The 20,038-nt window shown below is 44.4% G+C and overlaps 1 protein-coding gene and 1 pseudogene across 1 annotated transcript in view; both read left to right on the plus strand.

The window, feature by feature from the left end:
- The first annotated feature begins 7,765 nt into the window (after positions 1-7,765).
- Positions 7,766-20,038, plus strand: part of LOC112403052 (sodium/potassium-transporting ATPase subunit alpha-4-like) — a 28,901-nt gene continuing 16,628 nt past the window's right edge. The window contains 11 exon segments of the mRNA XM_024750363.1: positions 7,766-7,909; positions 8,093-8,152; positions 9,089-9,290; positions 9,884-9,999; positions 11,541-11,675; positions 11,901-12,018; positions 15,129-15,169; positions 15,172-15,399; positions 17,126-17,324; positions 17,561-17,670; positions 17,861-17,995. Of these exon segments, the coding sequence (XP_024606131.1) occupies positions 7,766-7,909; positions 8,093-8,152; positions 9,089-9,290; positions 9,884-9,999; positions 11,541-11,675; positions 11,901-12,018; positions 15,129-15,169; positions 15,172-15,399; positions 17,126-17,324; positions 17,561-17,670; positions 17,861-17,995 (1,488 nt within the window).
- LOC112403593 (uncharacterized) lies at positions 18,867-18,967 on the plus strand (annotated as a pseudogene).

Here is a 20,038-nt window from a genome sequence, read left to right on the forward strand (position 1 = left end):
TCTCCAACCTTTTTGGCACCAGGGGCTGGCTCCGTGGAAGACGATTTTTCCACAGACGGGAAGGGGTGGTGCAGGGGAATGGTTCAGGAGGTAATGCCAGCGATGGGGGGCGATGGGGGGCTGCAGATGAAGCTTTGCTCGCTCACAACCACTCACCTCCTGCTATGTGGCCCAGTTCCTAACAGGCTGCGGACCTGTATCGGTCGGAGGCCCGGGTGTTGGGGACCCCTGCTTTAGAGCACCCCGCCAGTAGAACCAATTCCAACGTCACCAGAGTAGCAGCAGAGGCAGGACCAGGAGGCAATCTGAGGGGCTTCACTGAGATTCCACACCCGTGTGCCCATGGTGTTCCCCACTGACCCTTGGTTTGTGGTCTGTTGGTCCCCGAGACCTAGGTGTCACAGATGCTCCAGTCCTCTCCACCACGTGTGCTTGGTAACACCCCGCCCTTTAGAATGCTAAGTCCTCAGAAGTTCCATGTGGTGCTGAGCGGGGGAGCTGCCAGCTCATTCCCTGCCCCTCCCCACTTCCCCTTCATGCCCATCTGGATGAACCTGCGTCACTCCCAGGCACTGCCAAGCCAGACCTGGAAAAGGAGGTCCCTGGCCATAAGCTGGAATTGGGGTTGAGAAGTTCCCAGGAATGTCCTCTCTTCCAGGGACATGCAGAATCAGCTTAGGTCATGGGTGTGGTTAGGACCTCTGGACAGCAAGAGAGGGCGTTAGGAGACCTGCCTTTGACCTTAGACAGCAGGGTTGCTCCTCCCAGACCAACGCCCTTCGTGCTGATGATCACTGTGCCCAATTTCCCCTGAGATGAGGAGTTGGTTTCAGGTTCCTACAGGAAGATGCTTTTCCCTCCCTAACCCCCTCCCCACCTCCACTTTGCTCTGCAGGCAGCTCTGCCCATTCTCTAAGCCTGGCTTAGAGGGCTTAGGGAATGTCTTGTAGAGAGAATCCTAGATGAACAAAGCAAGTGTGAGAGACACCTAAGGAAAATGGAAGACCTAAGGCAGAAAGGAAGGAAGCAAAAAAGACAAACCTCAGGCCCGTAAACAACCTCCCAAACGCTATTACTTCATTACACTGGAACTTTACTTTATCAGAGGTACCTTGAAATAATGAGTCATTGCCTTGGGCTTGGAAAACTAAATGGGAAACCATATTAATTTGGGCCTGATTAATTTGAGATTTATTGACCATGGACAAAAGTTTATCTTTGCGCAATCAATAAAATGGCATTTGTTTAGTAAATTAAGAGCATAGACAATATTGCTAGGGTGGCATATGTAGTCTCCTAAAACAATACTTTTGGGGCACTTTAGGAATATCCATTTAGAAATAGTGAATGCATGGGCCAATTGTCATCAGTTCTTATGTATTTGTTAAGAAACCTTCTACAAGACCTTTACTTGGTGACTTTTTGTAAGACATTAGTTTGAGGCACTATGTATGTACTTGAAAATAATAAAGTTGCATTTCTTTATGAAAGAAGAAATCCCTTCCATAATTCAGATTTCTGTCCTTAATACTTGCTTCCCTCCCAAACTGTGGTATTGAAATGTGTGCTGTGGCAAGATTTGGCTTGCAGAGGAAGCAATAAAGAGAGGGCAGGAGATAAGGACAGGAGGGAAACAATCTGGGAACAGACGATGTCAGTGGAGCAAGAGAGAGGGGAAGAAATTAGGTTGCAAAACAACCTAGATGAAAATACAGTGGGGCCTTCCTTCCTCGCAGGTGAACCCCCCCCAAAAAACCATAAAGGTTTTTCTAGCACAGGGAAAGCCCATGAATCTATGGGCCCAAACCCTCAGGGCCACTTCTGCTTTTCTCTGTCCCAGGCCAAAATCAGGCCACTCTCAATATGAGCAGGTAGGGGAAGGAGATGGTGGGCTGAGGGGGCCCCGATGGCCAACACCAATTAACAGTCTATACTGTTCTGGGTGCTGTCTTTAGCGGGGGATGGAGGGAAAAGTAGATGCAATCCTTGAAATTCATCAAAGTAGCAGACATCTAAAACCTTCACGGACAGGGTGTGATGGGCAGTAAGGAGGAATGCTTCTATGCTGGGGATGGAGGGGTGGCCGGGTGGTGTGTGTTTCTCCCTAATAACTGGAGAAAGGAAGACACCAAACTTACAGCCCTGTGCCAGGATCTTGGAATACCCGTCAGGAGTCAGTTCTTGGCCCCTTTATTACAAGTCTAGCAGTGGTGGTGATGGTGATTGTAATAGGAGTTTTAGGAGAATTAACTGCCGCTCACTCTGTGCCATAACTACGTCAGACCTTTAGTTGTATAGTCTCATTTAATCCCACCTCAGGACCTTTATTCTTGATGATCCCTCTATCAGGAGGGACCTAGTTTCCCTAAGTGACTCACATGCCTGGCTTCCTCGCTTTACACAGATCACTCCTTAAACATTACCTCCTCAGCAAGGCCCTCACAGACCTCACCAAATAAAATAGCACTTCTGACACCTTTTCACCATTCTCTTTGTTTCTAGTCATAAACACTAACTTCCTCAAATTTAGATAGATAAGTAGATATAGATAATACATTAAAATATATATTTTTAAATTTTAATATATTTCATTAAATTTTTATATTTATTGAATATAATTTTAATGTATTTTTATTTTAATTTAATATATATAATTCATATGTATACAAATATATACATATAGTATTTTGCTTATACTTTATTTGCCTGACTCCTTCTCCAGAATAAGTTCCACGTACACAGGGATTTTTTTCTCTTCACCACCTTTATTTACCACCTAAAACGATGCCTGACATGTATTGGGCAATTAATAAACGTTGGTTGGATGACTGAAAGAATCCTCTTAATCCAGTAAGAGGGAGACTACTGTTATCTTTAATTTACAGATGAGAAAACTAGGGCTTGGAAAGGCAAAAGTATGCATTCAGCTTCAAAGGTGGTAAACATCATAATCAGATTTCAAACCCAAGACCAGTCTGGCTACAGGGCAGCTCTCTTCACCACCATGCCATACTTAGCGGCAACTGTGGGAACAGTAAACCTGTGGGCACGGAATGAGCCTGATTAGCAGAATGGTTTAGTGAACTGGGGAGGCTGCAAGGGGAACCAGTTCCCCTTGGGCAATGAACATTTGACCAGAGGGGATGGGCAGACCCAAGTGATTAGAACCAAAGGGACAGGGCATGACCTTAAGGATGCAGTAGGGGATTAAGAGTCAACCATCTTAGAGGGTCTTACTGAAAAGGTGAGAGAATCTTACTATGGGATATAATGTTAGAGGTTAAGGCCAACCTCTGACCCAGGCAGACATGCTTTCCATGCCATTTCCTTTTTACCCACAGAATAGGAAATATGATTCATCAGAGACAGGCGACAAGCTAAATATTCATAATGCTAAGAATGCAGGATGAAATAGAAAAAATGACTAGATCAATGTTCAAGGAAGACATTTAAAATAAAATGAGTCTTTCAAAGACATCCTCAGCTCCAGTGAATTCAGTGGAGAATTTTTTCCAAATACCTCAAAGAACATTCTTATATTATTTCAACTGTACTACAATGTAGAAGAAAATTTTGTATGGCCCAGCCTATTTAATGAGACAAATACAGTTTTGATAGAATTTAATAAAATAAAAACAAATATATATATTTGCTTATATATACATTTGTTTATATATATATATATAACTTTATTACCAAATAGTGAAATTCAAGGACGGTATACTATACAGAAAACTAACCACGAATATTCACTAGAAAAATGATTAAATAATCATTTCAAAATTTGTTAGAAGGTTATCAGTAAAATGTAACATTTATTCCTGATTAAAATGTTGGAGGAAAAAGCATATAGGAAACTGTAGTCATGTTCAGAGAAGCAAGGAAGGGATGCATAAGTCTAGAAAACAATGATAACTATAACAAAAGCCATAGCAGCAACATTTGAAATCTCGGATAAGAAGTTGGTATCTATATGGTCTAAATAAAGAGACAAACTGAAAGAAATAAAAACATATGTTTTTGGTACAGGACACGATTAAATACCTAAAAAAACCCATGGAAGTCAACCAAAACAAAGCAACAGCAGCAACAACAAAAAAAAGTCCTAGAAGTAATGAGTTCAAAGTTACAGGGTACAAGATATCGATTTTTTAAAAATCAAATTTATCCCTAAATATTAGAAAATACAATACAAAGAGCTTTTATTTACAACAGAACCAGAACAAATTATACTCAAGATTTAGTGTGTGTGTGACATATGGTACTTATTAAAGAAGATTCAAAGCACAATGAGGGACTTCCCTGGTGGTCCAGTGGTTAAGACTCTGCAGTCCCCATGCAGGGGTCCCGGGTTCGATCCCTGGTCAGGAAACTAGATCCCGCAGGCCACAATTAAAGATCCCATGTGCCGCAAGGTAGACCCCGCACGAGGCAACGAAGATCCCACGTGCCGCAGCTAAAGATCCCGCATGCCACAACTAAAAAAGATCCCGAGTGCTGCAACTAAGACCCGGCGTAGCTAAATAAATAAATAAAATTAAAATATTAGGGAAAAAAAAGCACAATGAGAGTACTAAAAAAATATATATATGGAGGGCTTCCCTGGTGGCGCAGTGGTAGAGAGTCCGCCTGCCGATGCAGGGGACGGGGGTTCGTGCCCCGGTCCGGGAAGATCCCACATGCCGCGGAGCGGCTGGGCCCGTGAGCCATGGCCCCTGAGCCTGCGCGTCCGGAGCCTGTGCTCCACAACGGGAGAGGCCACAACAATGAGCGGCCCGCGTACCGCAAAAAAAAAGAATACATGGAGAGCTAAACTTAACTGCTGTTTGGGAACATAGAATGTAGTAAAGATAAAAATAAGTTGCTATAAAGAGCCAATCCAGTATCAATTAAAAGCCTCATTGTATTTTTGTAAAACATGACATGTTGGTTGTGACATTCTGCAGCAAGTGTGATCAGGCAAGAATATCAGAATTTTTTATAAGTGATTATGAAACAAATGAGTAGATAACTGTGATGCTAGCATATTTACCCTAATAGGTTTTAAAACATAGCAGACCAAAATGATGGGTATCAAATCTTATAACATTAAGATAAAACCTGAAAATTCATCGTTCAACTTATTTTTAGGAACTATTTGTGGATGAACCACTCTGTGCTATTCTAAGGGCTGGGTGTAAAGCCGTGAATAAGCCTGAAAAGGTCCCCACTGCCGTGGAGAAACAGACAAGAAGTCAGATAAATGGGCAGGATAGTTTCAGAGGGCAAAAAGCGCAGTGAAGCCCACAAGTGATGGATTGAGGGCTGTGTGTGAGAGTGGCTATTTTGGATTTAGCAATTAGAGAAGGTCTCTCTGAAGAGGTAGACTTTTGAGCTAAGAACTGTGGAACAGAACGGGGTTTCCAAAACTAATTTCACTTGATTTTATGTCAATAAAGTTGCCTTGAGGGATCTCCTATGTTCAAGGCTGGGCTAAATGCTGTTGTCACATAGATGATGCATAGATTAACTTAACAATTTAAACTTTAATTCTAACCTTGCTCTTAGGGATTTTATGATCTACATTAAATACAAAGGCTGGGAGAAAATATTTGTAATGTATATGAAAAGGCATTGGAACCCCTTCAAACACATCAATAAGGAAAAGAAAACAATGGAAAATTGGGCAAATGATAAGAACAACAATTCAGAAAAAGGAAAATGAAGTCCAGAAAGCCAATAAATATAAGAAAAAGATGCTACATAGACAATAAAGAAATGCAAATTCAAACTGTAAGATACCAAATTTCACCAATTATAATAGGAAAAATGAAAACGGTCAAGGTCATCCAATATAATCAAAGGTGTGGGGAGTGGACATTTTTGCATCTTGTTGCTGGGATATGGATAAGAAGAGCTCTTTTGAAGAGCAATCTGGTAGAACATTTTAAGGTTTTAAATAAGAGTATCTTATGATTCAGCAACAGGAATCGATTCTACATAAATTGAAGCTCAAGGGCCGAAAGGTACTATATGTAAGGATGCCACTGCAGCAGTGCTTTCAGTGGTTAAAAAAAAAAAGGAAAATATCCTGTAAATCCATCCGTAGTGAGAATAATTGAATAGACCGCCGTCAATACAGAATATGGCATGCCTTGTGGCCATTAAAAAGCAAATCTTTGCATAAATGAAAGGGGAGCTGAATGATGCTGTGAAAGGTAAGACTCTACCTCCTTATAGATACTATTGGTATAAATGTAGAAAAAAGACTGGAAGGATACCCAGCACACTGCCAACAACAGTAACATCAGTGGTGGGGAATCTGAGTCTGGGGGGAGAGAAAGTGGGACTTTCTGTTTTTATTTGGTACACTTTTAATAGAGAAGAAAAACCTTATCCAATCTATTAAAGAAACAGACTATTATTTGTCCCAGCTGGGAAGGGAAAATTTCTATTTCTGAATACTGAAGGAGGGTTACATCAGCACCAAGATGAATGTTTTCTGATCCAGTCATATTTTTTAAAAGCATGCCAAGCCAAAATGCAATTAAATAAATACCCAAAAATAGAAAGGGAAAATGTATGTTGACATGCATAACTGAAAAAAAAATGTGTACATTATAGAAATATACAGCTGCTTCAGATCCTTTTTCAGAAGGAGGGAGAGTATAATTTACACATAAAACATATAAAGTTAATACGGTCAAACCACTTACTGAGATGTCAAAGAAGGTGAGTGGAAGACAGAAATATGTTGTACTAAAGTGAGGAAATTCAGGGTTATTACATGAAAAGCGTATTTTTAGTCTCACTGAGAAGAGCTGCACATTAAGCTACAAGTAAGACATAATATTTAATTCAAGTTATATATTGAGCACATACTATATAAGTTACACGTCGTGTTTTACATGGAGCACCCTGCTTCAATCCTTACTTTTGCCACCTTACAATGCAGATGGCATCCCCCTTTACCAATGAAGAAAGAGAGGCACAGAGAGGTTAGGTAACTTGCCCAAAGCCACACAGCCAGTAAGCAGCGGAGTCAGGACCCAAACCCAGGACAAATTCAAAAGTCCAAGATCTGACCTATTCTGCTATCTGATCTCCTACAACCAAAAGCTCAAAGTCAATGTCTGTGGGCAGGGCACCTCAGCAAAAACACACACACACACAGACTGCCTGCTTTATTTTTTGAGTCAAGCTATCTAGGGTACCTCTGAGTCTTGGAGGTCAGCAGGACCAGACTGGGACATTTTTCTAGCCTTGCCATCAGACTGCAGTTCTCTCTGTGGCAGAAACTTCTCCAATCATTCTCAAACCCAGAGACTGAGACTTGTGGATTCTCAGTTAGAACTTTCCTGAGGTCTTTGTGACAACAGGCCTGGTTGTTGCCTCGGTGCTGGGGGGAGCTCCCAGCGTGCCCTGAAGCCCACTGCACTTCCCACCTGCTCAGGGCCCTGCAGCATCTTCATCACTTAGGTACATAGTACTCTCCACACTTCATTTCCTCGACTCCCTCTCTTCACCCCTCTCCTTCCTGTACCGCAGGCCCCAGGCTCCTCTCATCCCTCCTGTGCCCTCCTTCCTGACACCTCCTCCTCCCCCATCTAGGGCTTCACCGCTGCCTCCCGACCACCCTCCCTCTCTCTCTCCTTCGGTCCTCCCCGGCTCAGCCATTCTTCCTCTCACCCCTCTCCCCCTCCTTCCTCCTGATTCCCTCACACCCCTCACTCTCTTTGCTTTCTTCCCACCGGTTGATCTGGGGCAGCCATATCCAGGGAGAGCCATGAGGCTTGGAGGGAGAAAAGGGACCGTGACACCTCGTGAGCAGAATCCAAGCCCAAGACCTAAGGGTCCTAAAATGAGTAAAAGAAAGATGAAGAGGACAAAAAAGAGAGAGATGGAGGACCTGAAGAAGGAAGTGGTCATGGTAAGAACACCCGAAATGGGTGCTGACAAATTGCCCTCCAAAAACCTCTCTCAACCCTCAGGCTTCTAACATCTCACCTTGAAAACTGATCACACAGGCCAGTGCCACCTCTCTTCCCCAAAATGTTTCCCCTAGAAATGATGCGTCACTCCCTGTCCCTCAATGACTCTACTGTCCCCTCAGGGTGATCACAAATTAACCTTGGACGAGCTGAGCACCAAATAGTCTGTGGACCTAACCAAGGTGAGTGAAGGAACTCCCTGAGGGAGGCAGAGGGTCTCCATTCCCGACCTTGAGGCTGCCAGGACAAAAGCAGGGCTAGAAATCTAGCCCCTAAGTTCAAGGTCAATGTTTTTACCCTTAACCTGCGCCCAGCCAAGGACACACACTCAGAAAAAGATGAAATGGTAACTATGCAAAGAGGGTTCAGGATTCGATGAGAGAATGAGGATGGGTTAGGGCAGCACCTCTCAAACCTTTGTCCTCGGGACCCATCAAGGACCCCAAAGAGCTTTTGCTTATGTGGATTACATCTACTTATATTTATCATATTAGAAATTAAAATTGAGAAAATTAAAAAGTATTTCCTAACTCATTTATAAACAACCATTATATATTAGTACAGATAATATTTTTATGACAAATAACTATGTTTTTCAAAACAAAAAAAATTAGTGGCATTTTACATTTTTGCAAATCTCTTTCATGTCTAGCTTTTTAATAGAAGACAGCTAGATTCTCATATATTTTCAACATTAACGCTATTATGCTATTATGTGCCCTGTAGCCTTAGGAAAATTCTACAGTATACTTAAGAGGATGAGAGGGAAAAAGACGAACAATTTAGTATTATTCTGAAAATTGTTTGACCTTGTGGACCCCGCCTGAAAGGGTCTCAGGACCCCATGGGTCCCCAGACCACACTTTGAGAACTGCTGGTTCAACAGCAAAATCATTTATTACTGCTATTATCACTATTGCTGCTGCTGTTGCAACTATAACCACTAATACAATGACCACAAATAAACTTAAATAAAAGCCCTCAAAATGTAAGTTCCCCTAACTCTAGAATTTCTTCATTGGAGGGGCTTGGGATGGCCATCTGGTAACCAAGGAGGAGCATGGGAGACTGGTCCGGTTTCATGGTTCTCCATCCACTCCTATTTCTTTTCCACACAGGGCCATAGCCCTGAAGAGGCACAGGAAATCCTGGCTCGAGATGGACCCAATACACTTAGCCCACCCCCTACTGCTCCAGAATGGGTTAAATTCTGTAAACAACTGTTTGGCGGCTTTTCCCTCCTACTGTGGACTGGTGCCAGTCTCTGCTTCGTGGCCTATGGCATCCAGTTATATTTCCATGAGGACCCTACCAAAGATAATGTGAGTCTGTTCAACTATTACTGACAAGCCCAGTGTCTGCTTAGCCCTCGATACTCTTCTGCTCAGAAGCCTAGCACTCCTGAAGTCCTCTGGCCCAAATCCCTATACTCCCAGGATTTTCTAAGGAAGCTTTGGTCCTTCCTGGTTTCCCTCTTATCTAGATAGCTCCTGACTCAGCTCCCTGAGATACAACGTTCCCCCCAGAAACTTGCTATCCTTTGATTATCTTCCCAACTGGTCATCAAAGCACTTTGCTGTCCATTCTCTTTCATAGAATTTTAATCTCTTCCTATCCTTCCTCTCCATCTCCCTCAATAGCCACACTCTACCTCATGAATAGCCTTCCTGGAGAGGAAGATATAGGCTTTCTCGGGCCTGGGATTTTGCTGGCCCCTCACTGTAGCTCCGGGTTCCTTAACAAGGAAGCCCAGAGAACCAGGCCTGTCTCAGACTCTTCTCAGCCCCTGTGCTCTCCCACCGAGTCCCATGGTTTCTTCCACCTGGAAAAAATGGCTGTTACCCTTGCAAGCTGACTTTCTGAGGATGAAGAAGAAAAGGACCTACTGATGAGCCCTTTGTTTCCCAACCCCCATCTGTACCTCGGCATTGTACTAACAGTCGTGGTCATCATCACCGGCTGCTTCTCCTATTATCAGGAGGCCAAGAGCTCCAAGATCATGGAGTCTTTTAAGATCATGGTACCTCAGGTAGGATTCATGTGGAAGGATCTAGTGGGAGGATGTGTAGAATGTAGCCAAATGCATGATTTGTGTGTCCCCTGAAGAATTATTTCCTACGGTGAGTGAACTGAGTGAGGCTGGTAATGAGGGTGACATTCACTTAGGTTTTACTCTATCAGGCCTTAAAAGTACCCTGAGAAAAACACAATAACATCCATGAAGTGGTCTGGTCTGGAATGCATGATCTGAATCCAATGAGCATAATCTGAAACCCCAAATCTTTTAGGGTTCTATTCCCAAAAGGGGAGGCCTTAAGGACAAAGAACAGCGAGGGAAGTGATCCAGATTAAAGGAGGCTGAAGAGACATGACAGCTAAATGTAATATCTGACCCTAGACCAAATCCTGTGCTGGAGTAGAAAATAATGCTGTAAAGGATATATTGGGTCAATTGACAAAACTGGAATGCAGACAGCAGGTGAAAGTATTGTGTCAATATGAAATTTACTGAATTTGATAACTTTATTATGGTTATTTAATATCCTAATTCTTGGGAAATGCACATTGAAGTATGTACAATAAAATATCATGATGTATGTAACTTGCCCTCGAATAGTTCAGGAAAAAAATATTCACATACACACATATATAGAGACAGGGAACAAATGACAAAGCAAATGGGGTAAAATGCTAACAGATGAATCTGGGTACAGGTTATATGGGTGTTCTTGGTACAATTTTTATTCTTGCAACTCTTTTGAAAGTTTAGATTATTTTCAAATAAAACTTTTCTAAAGAACCTGGAAATAATATGACAGTAGAAGCGGGTTCCTAGGCACAGGGCTTGAAAGCTTGGAAAGGAATAAGTTCCAAAGTTTCCCAATGACACGATCATGTTCTAGCATTATAGCCCAGGAGCTTCTTCTCCCTTTGGTGTCAACGTAACTTAATTCCTTCCTTGGGTAAGAGTTCAGTGGGAAACGTTTTGGTAGAATGAAGCAGGAGTTTGGAGGCTATCAGTTTTCGCTGCTAAACAAGCCACCCCGAAACATAGTGGCTCAAAACAATGACCATAGTATTTCTCACAATTCTGGGGCTGGGCTGTTCTTCCGATCTGGGCTGACCTAGGCTGGTGCTGGGTGGCCTTGGAAGACTTCATTCAGGTGTCTGGGGCCTCAGCTGAGATGTCATGGACAGCTGGGGCCTCTCTCCTTATCATCTTTCTCCCTCCAGGAGGGTAGCTTGAGCACATTCAATATGGTGGCAGAGGGCAAGCCCCAGTGTGCAAGCACTTTCTACGTGCCTGCTTGCACTACATTTGCTAATGTCCTATGGGCCAAAGCAAGCCATACAGCCAAGCCTAAGTGTAGGAATGGAAAGATAGACCTCATAGTTTAGTGAGAGGAGCATCAAAGGGCCCTGCAGAGAGCGATGGTAAGAATTTGCAAGAGACCTTCGAGAATGATGGGGTGAGTGACAGTGTAAGAAAAGGGAGTCAGAGGGAAAGAGACCAGGAACTGGATGAGGGGAGCAAAAAGCTTTGGAAATGACCCTAACACCTTCCCACAGCAAGCTCTGGTAATCCGAGGCGGAGAGAAGATTCAGATCCCTGTACAAGACGTGGTGGTAGGAGACCTGGTAGAAGTGAAGTGGGGAGACCGGATCCCTGCTGACATCCGGCTTATCTCTTCACAAGGATGTAAGGTGAGGGGATGTGAAACGCTATGGAAAGAGGCCAAGTATGGTCTTAGAGCACTGCAGTGACCTGGACTCAGTTCAAAAAAATATGATCTTATTGTTCAGAACCTTGAGAAGTCACAAGTGCAGATCTGAGATCACAGTGGTGTGTAAGTTTATGCTTCTCTCTGCATGTCAATAATGAAGATGTGGGTGCTTTTTTTCCATGACCTGTCCTCTCTCCCATCCCAGGTGGACAACTCATCCTTGACAGGAGAGTCAGAGCCCCAATCCCGCTCCTCTGATTTCACCAATGAGAACCCTCTGGAGACCCAAAATATCTGCTTCTTCTCCACCAACTGTGTGGAAGGTGAATATCGCATCATAAGTAGCCTACATTCAAAAGCAAAGATTGAAACAAAGATTTCCAGACCTCTCTATCTTCTAAGGGCAGTAGGGAAGGTAACAGCCAGTAAATAGTCTACGTTCTTCATCCCTCATGAGCTATACAAACTTTGATGAAAGGTCAAAGCCATCATTTCCACATTTGTACACTGATGATACTAAAAGTCACTACTCCATAGATTTTTATGTGGGTTAAAGGAGATAATGCATAATAAAATGCCTAGCGCGAGACCTAACACGCTCTAAGTGCCCTATAATTGTAGCTATTTTTATTCTATCTAGTGAATGGACTATGCTCTATGAGCTGAAAATAGCACAGAAGGGAGGAAAATTATTCAGCTCTGCTAAGTCACTCTTCTCCTGAAGTAAGCCCTAACTTCTCACTATCCCAAGAGAGGGTACTGGCATTGGAAATCTGAGTTACCAGAGGTGCCCTTCACACCTTTGGCTTTGTTCTTAGCATCTAGGGCATCCTTGAACTGGGAGACAGCTCTGGCCAAAGTGGTACCAAGGGGCTCAATATCATTATGTCAACCCCTCCTTCATCCTTTCTGCTTAAGAAGGCCTGCAAAACTCTCTGGAACACACATGAAAACCATCATTTATGCTTAAGAATAAATGTTTGGGTGTCTAAGAAATAGCTCTTCTTTAATTGAATGCCTAGCACGTGTCAAGTGCCACAGAAATCTCTGATTCTAACAAGACTATACAACAGATATTATTCCTATTTTACACGTGAAAGCCCAAGGTTCAAAGAAATTAAATGCAGCACCCAAGAGCACAACTCAACAAAAAAGAGGAGGATCAAGGATTCTAATGTAGGTCTGTCTCCAAAGCCCATGCTCTTTCCACAGAACCTCCCCTGGAATAAAGCTTGCTAATGACCCCTCTGGTAATAAAATTATTTAATTTGGAAATAGCTTAAAGGAGTAGAGTACCATTAAGACTGAAGAAGAATCCAACTAGAAAATAAAATATATATTAAAAAAAATTTTTTAACTTGATTGAACAGAAAGATGCAAGTTAGCAAGCTTCCTCCAAAAACATGAGATTCCTATTATTAAATTTTAGGAAGAAATTTGCTCAGATTTGTCCTTCCAAAGTAGGCTTTTCATCAACAAATTATATGCTTCAAGTAACAGGGAAAGTGGATGATGGAATTCCATCTAAGAAACAGGGATCTGACTAGAATAGAGAAGGCTTTAATAGGAGGCTAGAGGGACCCAAGATGTGACCAAGAGGGTGGAATTAGGTTGAAGGAGCTCTTGACTGTTAAACTGAGGAATCCCTGTGCAATCTGCAAACAGGTAGCATCACTTTAACCTTTATCCTAGGCCCTTGCCTCTCTGCTTTCATCACTGTGGCCCTTGACGGGGCTGCTGGTACAAACATCTCTCTTTGGGTTCTCATGCATCTTCATGGGGGGTAGGGGGGAGATGGTAAGCTATTTCTCTGGCATTGTATAGAAGGCGTAGGAAGAAGTCAGTCTAGCCTGGAATATGGGAGGCTTGGCCTTCTTAACCTTCCCCAAGGTTGACATCAACCTTCCCCCTCTCTAGACACATTGGGATTCGTTATTAAATCCTGTCTCTCCAAGCATGGCGAAAACCATAGCAGAAGGAAGAAAAATGAAGAACTAGATTAAACCACGGCACAAAATGACTATAAGTGACACCATACCCTAACCACCCCTACCCACTGCGAAAATAAACCCTCTCAGCACCTCTCAATTATTTTAGTATCTTCCTGCTCACCCGCAGAGTGTCTCATACTGTGAGGCGCTCCAGAACCACCCTTCACATAGCAGTGACCTCACTCGTCTACTGCCGGTCGGAGCAGAACCTGCTCTCAGACTCATAATGCTGAAGGTGACCTTGAAAATGGACTGGCCGCTTCATGCTATGATGTTCGTGGGAGCTGCCAGATTAGAGATACCCTGCAAGGCGTATGTGTGATTTTCTAGCCATCCTTCTGGAGACCTTAAATTCATCTAAGTGGAGAAAAAAAAGAAACAAATATTTGAGTGCCTACTATGTGCCCAACCCTGTTCTAGGCTCTTTTAAAAACATTTAATTCTCACAGCTTTGTAGATGCTTTTACCCCATTTTAAAGATGAGGAAACCTGAGTCTCAGAGAGTTTAAGTAACTTACTCCAGGGTGAACAGCTAGTACATTGGAAGTTGAACTTCTAGCCCTGAGTCCTTCTGATTCGAAAATAAGTGCTATTTCTATAATATGTTGCTTTTCTGGGTGATTCTGACTGTAACTTTAATGGTAGGAATTTCAGCCATCATGGTAAAGCAGGAAGAATTATTTTGAGCAAAGAACCTTGTGGGGCCCCTCACTTCAAGCTACATCCTGGGTATGTCAAGTTCCCCGTCTGATTCAGGGGCCATGTTATGGCCTCTGCCACCCAGCAGGGGGCAGACTGGCTCCAGCCAGCAAAACAGAGAAGAGGCTCGGTCAGAGCAGTTTCTCATCCTCGACACTGCTGACAATTGCGCCGCGCTGTTCTTCGTGGTATCGGGAGAGGAGGGCTGTCCTGTGAGTTGCAGGATGCCTGGCAGCATCCCTGCTCTCTGCCCACTAGGTGCCAGTAGCAACCTCAGTCGTGACAACCAAATGTGCCTCCAGACCTTGCCAAATGTCTCCTGGGGATGGGGGCGGCAAATTGAGTAGCCCTGGGTTAGAGGATGGGGAGATATTGGAACACAGGATTCTAGCAGAAGGGTAACCACTATTCCTGGGGCTGGAGAAGCTCTTCAGCTGCTGAGAACAAAATAAGAAACATATAGGCAATGGAAGAGATTTAGACTAAGTGTAACAAAGACCTTCTTGACAGTGAAGGCAATTAGGCAATAAAATTGGGTATCTCTGGAGAACTGTGAAACCTCTTCAGAGATTCTTCAGATGAGGAGACCTTCACTTGCATAAGCGAACTGTAAAGACAGTAGAACATTATAACCTCTCAGGGGACCTTGAGTTTCCACCTTGTTTTTGACTGTTGACAGTTTTCTCTTTGTAGGAACCAAACCCAACAGCCTTTCCAATTCAGACTTCCCCCTTCATCCACAGGGACAGCCCGGGGCATCGTGATTGCCACAGGAGACTCCACGGGGTGATGGGCCGAATTGCCTCGCTGACCTCTGACCTGGCAGTGGGCCAGACCCCCATTGCTATGGAGATCGAACACTTCATGCATCTGATCACAGCAGCGGCTGTCTTCCTCGGTGTCACTTTCTTTGGGCTCTCACTTATCTTGGGCTACATCTGGCTGGAGGCTGTTATTTTTCTTATTGGCATCATTGTGGCCAACGTGCCTGAGGGGTTGCTGGCCACCATCACTGTGAGTAGCTAAGGTGGAGTGTGGCCCCAGGACAGACAAACAACCCCAAGGAAATGAAATCACTAGTATCTCTTTCGTGGCTGAACAGAAAGAGTGGCAGAGTACTCTCATGTGCAGAGTACATTGAGCTCCCAAATTACACTGACTTCCTTCACCCCTATTTTCCGGTGCCTTCTCTCTTTAACGAGAAAAGAAGTGAGTTACGATGCAGAAAGCATAGATTATCAATCACCGGGAGTGAGTTCCAGTCCTGGGTGTACTGGCTGGTGAATCTGGCCAACTCACTGCCCTCTGGGCCCCAATTTATTCATCAGTTCATGGAAGAAGATTAACTTAGGATTATAGACTCTTGCTGGAAAGGACTTCAAAGCCCATATAAATTCAACCTTTCAACCAATGCCAGATACCCTGCATAAAATCCGTAGGAGATGATGATGATTTCTAGTCATGGGAAGCCCACCCCTTTTTATCTGACTTCATTTCATTGCTGGATTGCTCTAGCTGGATTTCATTATATTGACAGACATACGGTTCCCTGTCTGGTCCCAGTTTTCCCATCTGAAGAAATACAAAATAAGTCAATTCTCTCTCTTCTACAAACCTACCCTTTAGATCTCTTTTTTTTTTTTTTTTTTTTTTTTTTGGCGGTACGCGGGCCTCTCACTGTTGTGGCCTCTCCTGTTGTGGAGCACAGGCTCCGGACGCGCAGGCTCAGCGGCCATGGCTCACGGGCCCAGTGGCTCCGCGGCATGTGGGATCCTCCCGGACCGGGGCACGAACCCGTGTCCCCTGCATCGGCAGGCGGACCCTCAACCACTGCGCCACCAGGGAAGCCCAACCCTTTAGATCTTTGACAATAGCCATTATGTCCCCTCAAACTCTCCAGGGGAGAGGTCGTATAATCCCTTTTCCCTTAGCCCTTCTTCCTGTGACACATCTTCAGACCCCTTGTCTTGCTGATCACCTGTTTGGGGTATGCTCTCCTTTATCAATACCCTTCTTAAAATGGAAATGAGAATAATACCCAGAGTGTGGTTAGACTAGCACAAAAACATCAGTACTCATGATATTATGTAAATAAATAATAACTCCATGATTAGAATTCTGTACATAACCGCAGCCTAAGAATTCATTCGTTTTTAAAATAACCTTGCCCCACACCTGACTTTCACTGGATTTATGGTCAACAAAAACCTTTTGGTTTAAGTGACTTCTCAAGTCATTCTCAGCGCTGCAACAGTCCTTCTCAGTTTCATCATTCTCTCCTCCCCACTCCTTTTTTAAACTACTGGTACAACCCTCCTCCACACAGAGCACCTTATGCCACAATCAAAGGTTAGCGCTCACCGTGGTCCCTGGAAAGACTGGACTTGAGAAAGAAGTGTGGCTTGAACTTGAATGGAGAAGAGGCTGCAGAAGAGAAAAGATGAAAGGATCGAGGGGGAGAGGAATATTCCAGGGGGAATAGATCATTCTCTATGATACCCTGGTAAAAGAAAGCACTCTTCTTTTGAAACTCTGCCATAAAGTACAAACCGAAATCACTTTCCTAATTTCCTTTCCCATAGCCACAGATGGGGTTTCTAAAGACTAGGTGGTAACAAAAGGGAAATAAATATAAAAAATTAAAAGAGCAGTGAAAACGATCAGATTTCCAAAAACACAAAGCGCTGTGAGCAGCCGAGCTCTCCTCTCCGTTTCCCCTCTCCCCTGTTCACGGCCTTAGGCGTGTCTGACCCTGACAGGCAAGTGCATGGCTCGGAAGAACTGCCTGGTGAAGAACCTGGAGGCGGTGGAGACACTGGGCTCCACCTCCACCACCTGTTCTGACAAGACGGGCACCCTCACCCAGAACCGCATGACCGTCGCCCACCTGTGGTTCGAAAGGACCATCTATGAGGCTGACACCAGCGAAGAACAGACTGGTGACTAGTGGCGTTGGCGGTCGGAGAGTGGAAGGATGTGGGGAATGTGATGAGTAGCTGACAGGGCGTGGTGAGTCCAGACAGCAAGAAGGTAGCTGCAAAGTGAGAGGAGAGCAGGGAGGTGTGGAGGAGATGAAATGTTGTCTCTGAGAAGCATCTGGGCGCAGAAGGGGTGTGAATAAACTCCTGCTTTAAGCTCTCCTATCCCTGCTGACAGTTCTGTTCTCTCTCCCTAGGGAATTCATTTGCCAAGGGCTCTGATACCTGGTTTATCCTGGCCCGAATCGCTGGCCTCTGCAACCGGGCTGATTTTAAGGCTAATCAGGAGTACCTTCCCATAGCTAAGGTGTCAGGCCCAAGGGAGTAAAGGGTACCTCAGTGTCCAGGGTATAACCTGCCCTCTCCCCTCAATATCTCTTTTCTGGCCCTCGGTGATGCCCCCAGCACCCCTCACCATTCTGTTCCTCTCCTTGACACCACTGGCAAGCCCAGGTGCCTTGCCTCTCGGGCTCATTATACCAACTCCATCCCGGCAGTGGGCAACAGCAGGGGATGCTTCTGAGTCAGCCCTCCTCAAGTTCATCGAGCAGTCTTACAGCTCTGTGAAGGAGATGAGAGAGAAAAGCCCCAAGGTGGCAGAAATTCCCTTTAATTCTACCAACAAGTACCAGGTACAGAACTGACAACGGTAGGAAGATAGCAGTGGGGGATGGGCTTGTCCTCTGGGGAAACGGGAGCTTTGCCTTTGCCTTTATGTCTGAGCTGTAGAACAGATACGGTGGATACTCAGCACCCCAGGTAGGAGGAAGGGTCACCTTAAGGGAAAGTGGCAAACAGGTAAATGCAGGCATAGATGATAAAGGAAGAGGCATTCAGTCGTAAGCAGACTTGAGGCTACGCCACTTGTGCAGAGAGCAGGTCATAAAGTGCTGAAATGTCCATAGGCAGCAAAGGCTGGCTGGAGAAAGTCACGTTAAAGGCGTCTCTGTGGCAACTGTGAAATTTGCTGTTGCAGAATATGTTGGATTTGCCAGTCACTTCCCTGAGGCATCTTATCTCACTAGTCATCAAATATTTCTTTTCATTCCGTGCCTGCAGTTCTAGCAGCTGCCATCAGGTAGGCGGTCAGGGCTTTCCAGAGTGTTTGCGAAGCTGTTTTCCCAGGGCCGTTTTGTCCATGATCCAGGGAGGACTGACAAGGGAAGGAGGACTGAAGGGAAGGAGAAATGCTGAGGGAGGGACAGTGGTGGCCCTAACAGTAAAATGCATGTGAGGGACAAGAAACCCAGTACTTCCCTCCCACGTGAGAACCCTGGCACACTTTGAGGAAAGTGTGGAAAGGAGGGAACGGTGGCATCACCATGATAGGAGCTCTAGCAGCTAAGCTCTGACTCATATGGGGCAATCGTGATTTACTTAGGGGAGTGGAATTCTCCAAATTTATGTACTACCGTAAAGGTCAGACATCAGGTGTGGGTAACAGAGAAGAAATTCAACTCCCAAAAGTCAGTTTTGGTTTTGTGTCTTAAAAAACACATAATAGTGCTCACTTCAGCAGCACATACACTAAGACTAGAACAATCCAGAGAAGATCAGCATTGCCCCGTCATGACAGGCAAATTCAAGAGGCGTTCCATACTTTTATATTTGAAAGTTGCTTAAGAGAATAGATCTTAAAAGTTTTTGTCACAAGAAAAAACAATTTTTGTAACTAAAAAACAAGCCATAACAGGGCTTCCCGGGTGGCGCAGTGGTTGAGAGTCCGCCTGCCGATGCAGGGAACGTGGGTTCGTGCCCTGGTCCGGGAAGATCCCACATGCCGTGGAGTGGCTGGGCCCGTGAGCCATGGCCGCTGAGCCTGTGCTCCGCAACGGGAGAGGCCGCCGCCGGGAGAGGCCCGCGTACCGGGAAAAAAAAAAAAAAAAAAAAAAGCCATAACAAAAGCTATATAGATCTTTTTAAACCAAATTACCTATATTTTCACCCTGAATGCTGAATGAGTAAAAGTTAAAGAAACAGATTCATAGTTTTTTGTCTCATCTGACTTTTCATCAGTGTAATAAGATAGGTCCCCTACGCCCAAACTGCAAACTTATTTCCACTTTTTCCTGACGTTTAGTGACCTCACTAACCAGACAGGAATTTTGTGCTTGGCAGGGCCCAATTAAAGCCTTCGACTGGAAAGAATTAGGTACCTCTCCTTCCACAAGATTCAAAATAAAAGTAAAACATACCCATGACATTGATGGGACATGCAACAAAATAGCAACCTTTCCCCCAAATGACAACATTAGTGCCTTTTCTGAGCTACCGAATATCAAATTCAAACAGCAAGATCCTTCTCTGCACCAAGTGTGCTCGGCCAGCCTGCAAGCTACCCAGCTCTGGCGGGGCTTGCTTGGGGGGTCCAAGGAAACCCCTCTGGCTCCTTTTGCTCCGTACCCAAGAACAACCTGCCTTAATCAGCTTGTTCTTGGGACAGTCAGAGGCTCTGGCCTGCAAGGGACATCTTAGCCTGGCGGTCGTTTGCAAGGCCTGGTCTCTTTCCGTCTCTGAGATCAAAATGAAAGGAAGAAGTTTCTCTGTTCTGATATTTCAAGATTTCTCCCATCTTTTTCACCTGTAATTTTCTATGAAGATGTGATGCTTCTGTACTCAAATTACTAGCTTAAGCAGGTCTTGCTGCCGTCTCTGATAATCTCCGATAAATAGTC

Source organism: Neophocaena asiaeorientalis, unplaced genomic scaffold (genome assembly GCF_003031525.2).
Source record: "Neophocaena asiaeorientalis asiaeorientalis breed wild unplaced genomic scaffold, Neophocaena_asiaeorientalis_V1.1 scaffold315, whole genome shotgun sequence".
Taxonomy (NCBI): Eukaryota; Metazoa; Chordata; class Mammalia; order Artiodactyla; family Phocoenidae; genus Neophocaena; species Neophocaena asiaeorientalis.